Consider the following 14,400-nt stretch of genomic DNA (forward strand, 5'->3'; position numbering starts at 1 on the left):
AGAATACGGCATGATCCTATTTTTGGCAAAAAAAATGGGATGCGCACAAACATACCCATATGAGGGTCTGGAAAGAGATACAGCAAAATGCTCTGTTAATTATCTCTGGTGGGTGGGAATTATGGCTATTCTTTTCTTTGCTCGTCCACATTCTCTTAATTTTCCATAAAAGGAACACATGCGTCCCTCTAGTAATTAAGAAAGCAAGCCGATGGGAGACAACAGAGGTAGGAATCAGGGAACTGGGACAGTGCAGTTAAGTAACAGCCCATCCCACGGCGTGGGGGCTGACGAGGTTCGCTGGTGTCCCCGGCCGGCTCCCAGGCTCCTGGCCTCTGTCCTCCTGCCTCTCTCCCTGAGCCCTCTTCTCTCGCCGCCCCCCTGTTCCCCCCGCCCCGAGGGACACGTCACTCTTTTGTCTCTATCAGGCTTGGACAAGCACGGTGCCACTGAAGCCGGCTGCCGGCAGCACCCGCCAGTTCAGCCAGCACCAAACCACAGCTCGTATGGTCCCAGAGGACGGCCAATCTCCAGTGGAAATTTCAAACTCAATTGGCACAGAGACAGGCTGGAGCTGTCCTCGAGTAACTAATCATCTTAAAGCTGCCGAGATGGCGCTTTACCTGGATGTGCTCGTGAACTCTAAGGTTTGTCTCTTCCAGCACTAATGACAGGGAGCGGCCAACCTGCAATTTAAAATTCAACTTGAAAGTGATTTTTGAGGTTCCTTTCTGCTAACTGAAGGAGCCGGGGAGGGGATGGGAGCGGGGGGAAGGATGGCAGAGAAGGGAGAAAGGAACCCGCCTGTCCTAGAAAGTGAAGCCTGATTATTCCCCCGAGCAGGTGCAGACAGACCGCAAGGGCTTGACGGCAGGCAGGCTCGCCCACAGCACCCCTGCGCCGGCTCGTCTTCGATGCGCGCGCCGGGCAGGCCTGAATGAGCTCCGAGCAGGTGCAACGGAATCGGCCCACCCTTTCCTGTCAGATGCAGGACAATTAAAGTTCACCGAGATCATCCTGAGCAGAGATGCAGAGGCCGGGAGGCGCGGACAAGCAAGGTGAATCGTCCTACACACCCGATGGCCTGACGATGCCTCCCGTCAAGTTGGCCAAGGTTCCAGATCTTGTGAGATCCTGGTGGTGAGGCTGATGTCCCTTCTCCTCCCCACGAGGGTGACCTTACGAGGCTCTCGATTTAGCATCAGGCCCGCACTCCTGACAGTCTTAACGCGACGGAGAGTTTGCACGTTAACACTGAAAGATCACCATTTCGTGCCTACGGCTTTCCGTCGATGGTGTGAAGTAGAAAAATATCACTCGATACCAAAAGGCCAGTTCCCGATTTAGTTCAGGAAAAAAAAAATCTGGACAACCCTGCCCAGATTTCCTCATTCCGTTCTGTCAGGTCCTAACGACCGCCCCGCTGACGAGCGGTCACCCGGCCGGCAGACGGCACAGGTACCTGCCTCACGGATTTTCACGGCAGAGGGGCACGCGCAGGACCGAGATTTCTAAGTTCGGGCCCAGAGAACTCAGGTCCCACACCGCGGCAGAGCGGGGACCGGCCCCTTTGCCTCTCAGGAGGCGGCTTTGCCGCGAAGCAGCCACAGCGCGTGGTGACGAGGTCTGACACCCAGCCCCTGGGTAGACTGCTGCGTGAGACCCTCACCTGGTTCCGTCTGTGCGACGAGGGGAAACAGCACGCGCCCACTTGGGGTGAGGCACCTGGCCCAGAGCAGACGCCGAGCTGTGGGGGTCACGATTAAGTCACTTACTGTACCTGGTAGGTCTGGCCTAGAGGTCACCTTGGACAGCCTAAGTAGCATCTGGGCAGCACGCTCACTGATGGCCACGCTCCTATCCGCGAGAGGCATCAAAGGAGGATTCCGGAACCTGATGCCCTCGCTCCTGGGGCAGCAGGCCTCCCGGCCACCCTGCAACTGGTCCCGACGTACCCCCAGTCCCTACCTGTGCCGACTTGGGGTCAATACGTTGTCTGGATTTTAATGGCCGACGACAAAGCCAGTCTCCCTCGTGTCCGTCTCTCAAGCCGCCAAGCATTCGTGGATTTGGCGCAAACAAGCTTGTCACCCTTCCAGCCTCGCTCAACTCGCCAGACCTCAGTACGACTTCCTTTCAGCTTTCCCCTCTCAGGACCGAAGAGCAGAAATGCCAGAGATGGGAAGGCCGTGGTGGGTGACTGGCCCGGCCCTTGTACTTCTCACCCCCCCCCCCCCGCCCCACATTTAATTTGGGAAAGATTTTTTTTTATTTTATTTAAAAAAAAATTTTTTTTTTAACGTTTATTTATTTTTGAGACAGAGAGAGACAGAGCATGAACGGGGGGAGGGGCAGAGAGAGAGGGAGACACAGAATCGGAAGCAGGCTCCAGGCTCTGAGCCATCAGCCCAGAGCCCGACGCGGGGCTTGAACTCAAGGACCGCGAGATCGTGACCTGAGCTGAAGTCGGACGCTTAACCGACCGCGCCACCCAGGCGCCCCAGGGAAAGATTTTTTTTTTTTAATTTTTTTTTAACGTTTATTTATTTTTGAGACAGGGAGAGACAGAGCATGAACGGGGGAGGGTCACAGAGAGAGGGAGACACAGAGTCTGAAACAGGCTCCAGGCTCTGAGCTGTCAGCACAGAGCCCGACGCGGGGCTCGAACTCACGGACCACGAGATCATGACCTGAGCCGAAGTCGGACGCTTAACTGACTGAGCCACCCAGGCGCCCCTGGAAAGATTTTTTTTAAAAAGCATATATATATATCATGTATACGGAGAGAAAAGTATATATATATATATATGTAAAATATATAGAGAAAAAATACATAAAATAGAAAAACAGAACAGCTAACATCACCCACATATCCAATGCCCAGCCATAGTTCATTATCAACTCATGGCCCATCTTGTTTCATCTATAAAACCCCACCCCTGGGGCGCCTGGGTGGCTCAGTCGGTTAAGCGTCCGACTCTTGATTTAGGCTCAGGTCGTGACCTCACGGTTTGGGAGATCGAGCCCCACATCAGGCTCTGCGATGACAGCACTGAGTCTGCTTGGGATTCTCTCTCTCCATCTCCCCCAATCACGCTCCCTCCCTCTCTCTCTCTCTCAAAATAAAGAAATAAACTGAAAAAGCCCCAAACGCATCCCTCCAGCTCCCCATTCTCACCATCACTATCAGCCTTCATCTCACAGAAGCGGAAGCGGGGGTCATACCAAGGAAGGGTGAGCTGTCTGGGCCCCCAGCACTGGGGGCAGGTGGCCAGGATTCAGGCCCTGGCTGCGCATGCCTCCCCGGTCGCACCCCCACCCCCATTTCTGCTGTAGCCACGCTTCAGCTGTGCCAATATTTATTTAATGTTTTTCCTCTAATGGTCTCACTTTTCTGCCTAAATACACTTGTTCAAAATGGAAACTTTATACCTTCCCCGTAAATGGGAAACAAGCATCGTTCGTCACGAATGGAAGGTGTCACTAAGTAGGACACAGAGAAAACAGGGTCATTAAGCAGAAGCTCTTGCCCGCCCCAGGCTCTGGACTCCAGGCCGGCTGGCTCGCTCTCCCGAAAACGGGGGCCGGCAGCAGTCAGAGCCCCTGGTTCTAGCGAGGACCCTTCTCCGATCTGGGCAATCAGGAGGATGCAAACAGCTCTCTCACAAGGCGATCTACTGTGCACCTCAGCAGTGCCCTCCCGCCCCCCAACGCACTTTTCAAAGTCGCTGGTGGGTGCTGGCAGCCATGATGCACTTGGCCCTCCACGGGCTCCAGCGTGGTCACAGCCGGTCACACCATCATCACTGCACGCGACAACGCACACTGCAGCCCCACAGAGGTCAGCCTACGTGCCGTTCAAATGTCTCCCAAAAGGTGCGCAGCAATGAGATGACATGTTATCACCTACCCTGTGTCCTCAGTTCTGTGTTTTGTCCCAGAGCAACAGACAAGCGTCTCACGAGACCAGAGAAAGGCAGCTACCCGTGAGTCAAAGGAGCGTGTTATGTTCTGTTACCAGGGGCCCCGAGAAGGGATCGTCTGTCCCACGCTAAACAGTAAAACTCAGGCGGGAGAAATCGCCAACCCCCTTGGAAGACATGAAAGGCTGGTGTGACCGACTCATGTGTCACACAGGATTCTCATTAAGGCCTGGGCCACGGTTTAATTGGCAGCCTGTTTTTCTTTCCTAGTGGTTCATGAAATAATGGTGCCTCTCATGAGTGACAGCATCTTGAACGTGACGACCATGGTATTTAGTCTGGAATCTCTGGCTGTGTGGGAACGTCCCCGCTGCCTCCCATCACACCTCCCCAGACGGGGCGCCCATCTCCTGAACGGGGTCTCTCAGACTTGGGCCCACAGCAGAGTCCCCCGGGGCGGGGCCTGAGGCTCTGTGTTTCTAATCTGTCCCCATGTTGCTGCCGCCGCTGGGCCACGCCCCAAGCGGCACTGTCTTATCCTTTCTCCATCACTGGATCCTTGGTCCTCAGCTCCTTTAAGCCTGGTGGGGGCAGGTGGGAGGGCCTAAGCGGTACCAGAAGTCACCCAGGAACCACTCGCTCTTTTGGCCACCTCAAGACACCTCTCCCGTCTTCGTTGCAAAGGGAACATTTGTAGCGTAGGCTGGGCCGGAAAAGCTCGAGGAAGCTCCCCCATCCTTCAAGAGCTTCGCCCGGTCTTATATATTTCTTCATACAAACAGGTTCTAGCTTTTTATGTTGGGGTCAAGGCCCCGAATGTCCTCAGCAAACTGGGCTGGAATCTGTTCACAGTAACGTTTAGGACAAAACCTGGGACCAACGAACCAGGTACCCCCGTCACGCCCGCTCACACGCGTTCTAGCTGCCGACACGGGCAGACTCCTTTCCCTTGGGCATGCATGTGCCACTGGCTTAGTAAAAAGAAACATCTGTGTGCTTTTTCCTCAAAAAGAACAATCCGTTTTTCAAACTGCAAAAACATCTTTGAAACGGAATATTTGCCAACACTGTCCTCTCTCCTAAGCAAGAAGCAAGAAACTGTGTCCTCAGAAAGAACAAGGTTTTAAAAGCAGACATTACTGTTCTTTTTTCTTCAAAAGGCCCAGATCTGCCCACATGTTCACTACACTGAATGTGGAAGGTGCTTTAAGAGACAGGAGACAAAGCCTTGTCCTGGGTACAAAACGTTTACTGCTTTTATATATATGTATATATATATATATATATATATATATATATATGTTAAAAAAAAAGTTACAAAACAAAACGCCCAGCATGGCAGGATGTACGGACATGAGCTTATTCAGACGATAATGGCTCGTGAACATGACTTAGAGCACAGGCCCAGGAGGATGATTCGCCAACACACAAGGACGAGCATGCTGCGTGAGTTCCTTACTCTGAGTTCTAAAAGGTTTTCTCTGCCTTCCGTTTACCACCTGCAGTGGGTAATTAGTCCCATCAAAACGAGAAGGAATCTGTTCCGCAAGTGGCTCAGCCTTAAGGTAGGACGTGCTGCTCTACGCACGGGGAGGAGTGGGTGCTGGAGTCTACGCGGTGAGGACGGGGCCGAGCCGTCAGGCTGACCGAGGGATCCAGGGATCATCTGGGAAGGTGCGGGGCAGAGCCTGGAGGCCGGCCCGGGGCTGGGGCGGGGTCACTGGCGGCAGGTGTCGTGGAAGGCTTCGAGGGTTCGGAAATCCCTCCACGTGGGGGGAAGGCCATCTTGTAGAAACTTCCCGCAGCGCTGGCACGGAGCCTGGAACAGCTTTATGTAACTTCGTAACCAGGTCTAAAAAGAGAAGTGAAGAGACAAATAAAAGAAATGGGATCCGGGAGCTTCCAATGTCATCCTTCCCGTCAAGCCTAATGATCTCGAGGCCAGAGGACTTAAGTTGGCTGTGCCCCAAAAGATAGCCTGTGACTTCACAGAAAGCTGTACGCACCATCCACAAGGTCGTAACACTGCTGGGTGTCACTTCTGGAGCTCCCCCTGCCCCTCCCAAATGAGGGAGTTTTTAAAGTAGAAATTCCTGCTCTCAGGGGCAGGAAGTCCTCCCACAGGAGTGGCCGTGCCCTAGCGCACAGCCCGTGGCTCGGGGCCACGCGTAACCACGTTTCATTTCTGTGTCCCGTGTCTCCCGACTATGCGTACTGATGTTCTCGTTCGCTACCGAGAAGTGGGCACAGACACGTGTGAAGGAAGACGTCGCGTCGATGACAATGCTCGAACCCTCCACTGAGGTCAACGTGCCTTCCTTCTAATTTGATTTCAGAGGTCATCACTCACTGTCACAATGTGGCCCTTTGCACCTGCGGGGGGGGCGGGGGGACAGCCTGATGCCATCGGGTAACATAATAAGCGGCAAATACACCCCGGAATGGTTCAGAGAGCAGAAATCTCTCGGGCATCATACATAAGGATGAGGCTCCCGTAACTCAATTCCCAAACTCAAGGAGATTCGCTACAAAAAAAAAAAACCTCAACCCAACCCACACCCCGCAGCAAAAGGCTTGCGAGCAAGTTAAGCACATTCTCACTGTGACAGGGGCACGTGAATCTCATCATTTAATGTCCTCCCGAATTACGTCCATAAGAGAAAAGTGTTCTTTGAAGAGGTAGGTCGAGTTTATTGATACAAATCCTCCTGTCTTCGTCGCAGCCGCCTTCGTGGTGGCAGACCGTGGCCCCCCAACACTGCCCCCTTCCAAAGGCCAGGTGTTTGCAGTTCTGGCAACAAACGTGAGGGGGTCGACGGATCACTCAGCTAAACTCTTTATCCTCCAGTGCCGATCAAATGCAAATGGTCCCCGAGTCCCAGAGTCAGTTGCCAAAGGGAAGATGGGCATGACACGTGTTAGGTTAGACGGCGACGCTCGGTACACACCTGAAAATGAGGAGCCTGCTGGAGGCTGTCGGCGGAACTGTCCTCCGGACACACAAAGGAACCACAACTCGCACGGCTCTGCGGACTGCCCGGGCCTGCTTGTCCGCCCTCCCCAGCACCGCGGGCGCCGATCGAGAAGTCGGGTCTGTGTCTTCCAAGAAATGAGCGGCAGGTTCTCTGGGCAGCTCACTTCCCGAGGCAAACCGTGACGGGATACGTGGGCAGCACCACGGCAGCTGGCTGTCAACACAGATTTGGACTTGCGAACAGGTAGGTCTTCTGAGTAGGTCTCCAGCTGGCAGCCTTTCGAGCATGAGCGGCAAAGGGAGTTTCAGCCGCGGTGAAAGATGGGCGCCCGCTGAGGTGAGGGCACGAGGCCGCGTCGGCACGATGCTGGAACAGCTGCCGGTTCCGTCAGGATCCGGTGCGGCCGGCTGACGGCCCTGCTCGGGCCAAACGGGGGTCGCGGGACAGATGTGGGCCGCAGCACGCGTTTGACTCAGCCCTGGGGTGGTGGGGAGTCCTGACTTGCGGCGTTTGCCGATTTCCGTGGTGTAAACCTTGGGGTTCGACTGCAAGCTACCGACGGTCGAATAACCGGGTTGCCAAATTCCGCACGCTTCACGGGAGCTGGCAGGAGCCAACTCCAACACACCGGTGCAACGGCCGTTTGGCTCTTTTGGGGTCACTCCCCATCCCGAGCTCCACCTCTTGGGGGCACCGCAAGATGTATCTTCGTCACTGCTACCTGCTCAGTGCCAAGCACAGGGCCTGGCATGGATTAGGAGCTCAATAAATATCTACTGACTAAATCAATGCGGGGAAACTGTGTCGGGAGATCACATCTGAAACCACCATTTGTTCAGCACGATAGAAAACACCAGTTAATTAAGTGGGAAACGGTTTCTCATAAATCCCTTCCCCATTTAAAGGAAGCATCGGTTCTACGCTGGCCGTTGGGGGGGCCCTGGCCCACCGTGAGCTGCGTTCTGAACTGCCTGTTCTTACTGGGAGGGCACCACGGTTTCCATAGGAGGCTCAGCTCTGAAGCCTACTTACCATGAAGGATCTGACCACGACGTCTGGCATCTGGGGCAGCTGATAGTGGAGCAGGGCGGTGGTGGCGTGGTCTGTCACCTGGAACCAAGGACAACGAGTGGCGTTAGATGCCCCTCCGAACCAGCGCAGAGAAAACAAAACCAATGCATTCCCTAGATAGGATAAACCAGTCTGCCTCTGGACGCCTCTTGGAGGAAAGGACATCTAGAATACGACCGGAAGTACGAAAATTAGTGAAGTTGGCGGCGGGGAGGACGCAAGTGTTCAGGCCTGGAGGCAATGGAGTTGAGTTCCAGCGATGGAAAACCCTGGCGGGTGGGCGGGAGCACCTGTGAGGGGGGCGTGGCCACAGGCCAGCGGAGAGGCACAGAACGGGCAGGTCACGGAGAGGCTATGGAGCCAAGTCGCTGCAGGGAACGCTGCATGAACGCAAAGGTTCTCCAGCTGTCCACATTCGACTTCATGTCGTTTTCTGAAACGTTTACTCATTTGTTTTGCAAGAGAGCGTGAGCTGGCGAGGGGCAAAGAGGGCGAGACAGAGGGCAAGAGGGAGAATCTCAAGCAGGCTCCGTGCTGTCAGTGCAGAGCCCTCCTGGGGGCTCAAACCCATGAATCGTGAGATCACGACCTGAGCCGAAGCCCAGAGTCGAACGTTTAACCACCTGAGCCACCTCGACTTCATTTTTGCAATGGAACCCTTTCTCTGGCAGGGTAACTGGTCTTTCTGCTTTCTGTCATTCTCATTCTGTCTCATAATTTGTAGTCACAGAGATTCTATGACCGGGAATCTGGTAATTTCTGATCTTTCTCTTGGGCCTCAATGTTCCTATTACCTTTCTGAGGAGCCTTGACGCTCAAAGTGTGGTCTTCTCTCCAACAAAAGTTGTGGCCTATTTATGGCATCTCGGAGGGCCACACCCCCCCCCCCCCCCCCCACTGTCCCCAAACTCCAAGTAGAGGCTTTGCCAGCAGGGCCGAGGGCATGAATGCCTCAGGTCTACTAGAGGCATCCGGTGACCAGACAGAACGCACACTGGCTTGAAGCCCCAGCACTGTCCGCTGACCTTGATTCGACTACTTAATCTCTCCGGGTCTCAGTGTCCCTTCTGGAAAACAAAGGACTAGTTTCAGCTCCCCTGTAGTTCTGAAATTGGACACCACAAATTGCTAATGCCTGCCATCAATCAGCAAATTAATAGATTGTACCTAATTTGACAGTTGTGTTCACACTCGTGGTTTATCGGGTGGTCCTCACTAGGGATTCTCGCCATTATGAATGTTGTGGTTAAAAAAACAAAACGAAACAAAAAAAACCCCAGATAAAACGATCACCTTTGTGAGCAAGAGCAAACATGGGTCTGCGTTGCGTAGATGCCTCAGTTTTCCAGCTGTCACCAGAACAGTAAGGGACAAGCAGCAGTAGGTGAACTGATCAGGTGGAAAGAAACTCGAAAGGCTGCTCCAGGCCCGCAAGGCAAAGCTGCACACGATCTGGAAATCAGTCCTGCTGTGTCCACACCTAAGGTCAGAGAGGCCACACCCCAAGGTGGAGGGCGTAGGCCCCCTAGCTTACCTGAGCCTCACTTTCTCTAAATAAATGGCTGTGCGTGTGAAGCATGCCCCGTCCAGCCACAAGGCAGCCCTGCCTCTCTCCCCTCCCTCTCTGCTCCTCCCGCCCTTGGGTGGGCACTCTTCCCTTGCTGGACTTTCATGGCCTGCCTGGTGGCTGGTGAAGCCACAAGATGATGAGCTCTATGGGGACAGGGATCATGCCCATCTGGTTCATGGTACGTCCCCAAGGCCTGGAACATCACCTGGCTGGCATCTAGCAGGAGCAGGTGCTCAATACTTATTTGTAGAATACAGAAATAAAAATGCCACTCGCCAGGGGCGCCTGGGTGGCTCAGTCGGTTAAGCGTCTGGCTCTCGGTTTTGGCTCAGGTCACGATCTCACGGTTCGTGTGTTCGAGCCCCAAGTCGGGGTCTGTGCCGACAGGGCACGGCTTGCTTGGAATTCTCTTTCCCTCTCTCTCTGCCCCTTCCCTGCTTCTGCGTGCGTGCTCTCTTGCCGTCTCTCTCAAAGTAAATAAATAAACTTAAAAAAATAAAAGTTAAAAAAAAGTGCCCACTCACTGACGGCCACATACCAGAAACACCTGCTCTGGCTTTCTCGAAAGGACAGCTATAGGTCGTGGATCCAACATGGCCGAGAAACTGTCACCGAAGTGACTTTCAAGAGAAGTGGTACTTACTCTTTCAAGTGCAGACTGGTTTTATTTTAAGCATTTCTGACAGACAGCCTTCTAAAATGAGCAATGCTTTTTTTTTTTTTTTTTTAAACAGTAGTAATGATAACTTGGCAAGAAGGTGGGTGGTGACTGGGGGGGTGAGATTAATGGCTACAAAACACAGCAAAGCAAACTGGGCCCCACGGCCCCTGAGCTTGGAGGCGGGTTCTTACCCACCCAGACCCCTTGCCAAGCGGGACAACCCATGCAGGTGCCCCTCTGTGGGCTATCACATTTGCCATTACGAAGGAAATTTCCGGAAGAGGGAGCTTCTGGAGCATTCTTACCCCAGCGCCTACTACTTGTTTCAGTGTTTCGAGCAAGCTCTGCCCCGCACATCAGTTGCTGTCACGGCAGGGAAGCCAGGCGAGCTGTCCACTAGTTCGGGCTGCTCCTCGCCCGGGACACAGAAAGCTCATCGGCGGTCCCAGGGGGCCTCTGGGACAAGCCTAGATCCGTCCGTTTCAGCAGCGTGAGCACCGGTCCTGGGGCTGGATTCCCCAGTCACACTGGCCACCCAGAGCCCACACCCCAGGCTGGCATGCCGTGTCTGGCTGCACACTTCCTTTGCGTCTCTTTGTACAATTTTTAACACGAATGACCAACCTATAAAGTTGAGCAGCAAACGGCAAGTGAACGGAGGTGGGTACTCTCCTTATTTTCATCTTACAGACGAGGAGGAGGAGATTCCCGGAGGCCGGGAAGATGGCTAGGTCACACAGCCGGTGAGGGGCCCTGGGTTTGTGTTTAAGCCCAGAGGCCACGAGGCCCACGCCCAGGCCGGCCCTCGCCAACAGGCACCCCGGCCAGCAATCCTGGCTCTGGAAAAGGCACACGCTCCGGGTGCCCCCGGCATCATCTGCCCACACGCCCCAGCCTAAGGTTCTTGGAAAGCCGGAGTCCCGATGGGGGGGTGCAGATTAGGAGGTTTGTAAATGTGGCTGCTGGTCAGCTAGCTACTCTGGAGCAGAACCGGACGAACCGGGGAATGTCCTCCAGACACAGCTCTCGGTACCACGGCACTGTTCCGGCATCTGGCTCCCAGAGAGGGCACCCAATTAGCTTTGCCGCTAGTGGGCTGGCCATCTGGTCAAGTGTAGCCACTTTTTCGGATGGTCTAGTGTAAGGTACTCCCTTAAATCGCCCAACGGGGGCAGGGTTTTTTTTTTTGTTTTTTTGTTTTTTTTTGTGCTGCCATGATCAAATGATGTTTGATTTCAGTTTCTTCAAATCTCTGTCACTGATGACAGACATTGTAATAAAGGGAAACAAAGTTGGCTGATCTACTGTATGTCCCCTCCCTTCCTCACAAACTCCGCCGCTCCTGGTTCTGGGGTTCCTGTGGCCGAACTCCAAAGCACCAGGCAAGGCATGGCTGCAGAATGGGGGGGGGGAAATTCACCTATAATGCTCTTCCTTTCTTGTCCAAGCATTCATTCAACCTTCAATGTTTTCTTGTTTTACACTTTTCAATATTACAAGTCCCCCCCCCCCTGCCCCCAGCATCCAAGGTGTGGGGGAAAAAACAGGCCCGGGGCAACAAAAAAATATTGCTATTAACTAATTTAGGTGAAATCCACTCTGTGCCAGGCCAGCCGAGGCTCAGGCCCCATTGTAAGGTACAGCTCCTAAGATTCCACTGGGAGATTAAAGCCACCCTGCCCAGCAGGGGAGGCTGAGGAGGGGCACTGATGCTCCTGAGGAGGGGAGACCATTCATCCCTCCACTCACCGCTGGTTACGAAAGTGCCTGCAAACAGATCAAAGCAGACCTTGAGCTGCGAGCCCCTGGCAAGGGAGGGAGGGAGGAGAACACAAGAAAGAAACAATAAACCAGCGGGATAGGGGACCTTGGGAAGAACAGGAGAGGGGCAGCGATGCCAGGTGACCAGTGAAAGCACCGCACAGAGAGACAGGGCCACTCAAACAGCAGTGAGCAGGGGCGCCTGGCGGGCTCGGGCTCTGGAGCCTGTGTCTCTTGATCTCTGGGTTGTGAGTTCGAGCCCCACGTCAGGGGTCTGGCTTACTTAAAAACAAAAAAAGCTGCCCCAAACCAGTGAGTAGACAGCCACGCAGGGGCTTGGCCAGGAGGTGTCCCTTATCGCCTCCAGGCAGAGCAAACTGCAGATGTTCTGGCTCAGGCTGGGGTGTGCCTCCCTCTCTATCCCGAAGGGAGCACTGCCGGGGAGCCTCTCTGAGAGTGACGTGCCCATCGCGGCCCCGGGGGGCCTTATCCCTCTCTCGGCGTCGTCCTCCTCCGCCAACCAGGGCTTACCGAAATTGTGTCCCCAGCTCAAACAGGTGAAGGTCTTCGTGCCCCCAGACTGGCAGGGAACTAAGCTCGGAGGGAGAAAGGAATCTTTCAAGAGCCCTTGAAACAGCTGCCAGTCACACTGGTGAAGGAGATGCCAGTCAAAACAAGTCTCCCAAGGCTCCTCTCCCATATTGCGTGTGAGCCTTTCTGACGTCTGCACTCCGGAACCCGAGAGCGAGGGGTGCTCGGGAAGTCACGAGTTAGGTCGGCCGAAGCCACGGCAGCGCTGCCTGCAGTGAGGGCCACGGCCCTGCGCGAGGTGATGCGCACTGCACAGCCGGGAAGGGGCTGGGGCCCGGGAGCCGGCCCGCACGGGTCTGGGTCTTGTCTGCTACTCAGGGGCCGCGTGACCTCGGGCACGGACTGCGTGAGCCAGTGCCAGGGAAGCACTGGGACGGCGCCTGACAAACAGCACCTACCGATCGTGAGCCTTCCCCTCCCTCCCCGCCCTACAACCCTTCATCCCTACAACCACCTCAGGAGGGCGCTGTGATGAGACCGCCCGTTTCCAAGACAGGAAACAGTCGCAGGGAGGCGGGGTGACAGGCCCAGCCAAGTGGCTCCAGACGGCGGTGGCCCTAGGAGGGAATGACCCCCAGGACTCCGGGGGGGGGGGGGGGGCAGGACTCCATGCCAGTCTCTTTACTTCCGCCCCAGTGCTTGTCGCTCACACGACTCTCTCTCCCTGTCCCTTTTGCTCGCTGCCACATCCCAGGCGCCCAGCCCAAAAGAGCCCGACACGGGTGGGCCCTCAGGAAGTCTCTGGACTGGAGGAGTCTCCCTGCCGCTCGGAATGAAGGGGGGAAGGGGAAATGGGGCAAACAGCAGCCAGCAGCATTCGGTCAGTGTGCGCACGCATTCATCAAGGGCAATCAAAAGCACAGTGCTAACGAGTGGGGGAGGTCCTATGTCACCACGTCGATTTTGGCACAGAAAGCCCAAATCCTCTTTCCCTCTGGCGGCCTCTGGCCAGCTGTGGGGCAAAGAGAATGGGGGGGGGGGGTCCCGCAAGGCTACTTTCTGCTTAACGTCGCCCTGCAGAGCCCGGGTTTCACGGTGACCAGAAAGGCTCTGGTCTCTGATCTGCAGAGGAAGAACCAAGGACAGAGCGGTGACAAGCGTAAGGGTCAGCGGGACACAGGAAGGGGACAAAAACTCTCAACATACTATCACTCCTCAGCAGTTCCCTAAAGTGAGAGTCTGTCGTACAGATCTTCCCCGACTTACGACGGGCTTACATCCCGATAAAACCACCCTAAGTTGAAAATGCATTTAAAACACTCAACCTACCGAACGTCACAGCTTAGCCTGGCCTACTTTACATGTGCTCCGGGCATGTGTGCAAGCCTACAGCTGGGCAGAGCCGTCCGACACGAAGCCCGTTCTGTAATAAAGTGCTTGATATCGCGTGTAACGTACTGAAGACGGGACCGAAAGTGACCAGCGGAGTAGTCCTCAGTGGGGGGGGGGGGGGGGGGGGTCGTCCTCGTGACGGCAGGGCTGACTGGAGCTGTAGATGTTGGCCAGCGTCACGAGACAGCATCAGACCGCTCACCGCTAGCGGGAGGGAAAATCCAATTCAAAATCTGAAGTGTCCTTTCTGCTGAATGTGTGTCGCTTCTGCACCGTCGTAAGGTCAAAAAATCGTAAGCGGAGCCAGCGTAAGTCAGGGACTTGCTTGGTGGCCCAGGAATCGCCCTCGGGGCTTCTTGAGCTTGCCAAGGTCGTAGGCATCACCCTGCCGAGGCTTCCGGGCCGGAGTGGGGAGGCCGCAGGGCGGCAGAGGTGACGGGGCGCCAGGCACCATCCCTCAGCTTCTAGAAGGTAGTCCAGGCTGGGGGCCAGGATGTGTGTGGTTAAAAAGCTCCC

At 55.0% G+C, this 14,400-nt stretch overlaps 1 protein-coding gene across 4 annotated transcripts in view; it reads right to left on the reverse strand.

Annotated features, from left to right (window-relative positions):
- Positions 1 to 5,156: 5,156 nt before the first annotated feature.
- MED27 (mediator complex subunit 27) overlaps positions 5,157 to 14,400 on the reverse strand; it is a 199,371-nt gene continuing 190,127 nt past the window's right edge. For 2 of the 4 annotated variants that reach the window (XM_047830716.1, XM_047830715.1), the window contains 3 exons: positions 7,931 to 8,008; positions 6,872 to 7,314; positions 5,157 to 5,775 (listed from right to left, as the gene is read on the reverse strand). In XM_047830716.1, the coding sequence (XP_047686672.1) occupies positions 5,754 to 5,775; positions 6,872 to 7,314; positions 7,931 to 8,008 (543 nt within the window). In that variant the 3' untranslated portion in view covers positions 5,157 to 5,753. The remainder of the gene's footprint in view (positions 5,776 to 6,871; positions 7,315 to 7,930; positions 8,009 to 14,400) is intronic. The other 2 variants (XM_047830718.1, XM_047830717.1) reach the window with 1 other exon arrangement.

Source organism: Prionailurus viverrinus, chromosome D4, assembly GCF_022837055.1.
Source record: "Prionailurus viverrinus isolate Anna chromosome D4, UM_Priviv_1.0, whole genome shotgun sequence".
Taxonomy (NCBI): Eukaryota; Metazoa; Chordata; class Mammalia; order Carnivora; family Felidae; genus Prionailurus; species Prionailurus viverrinus.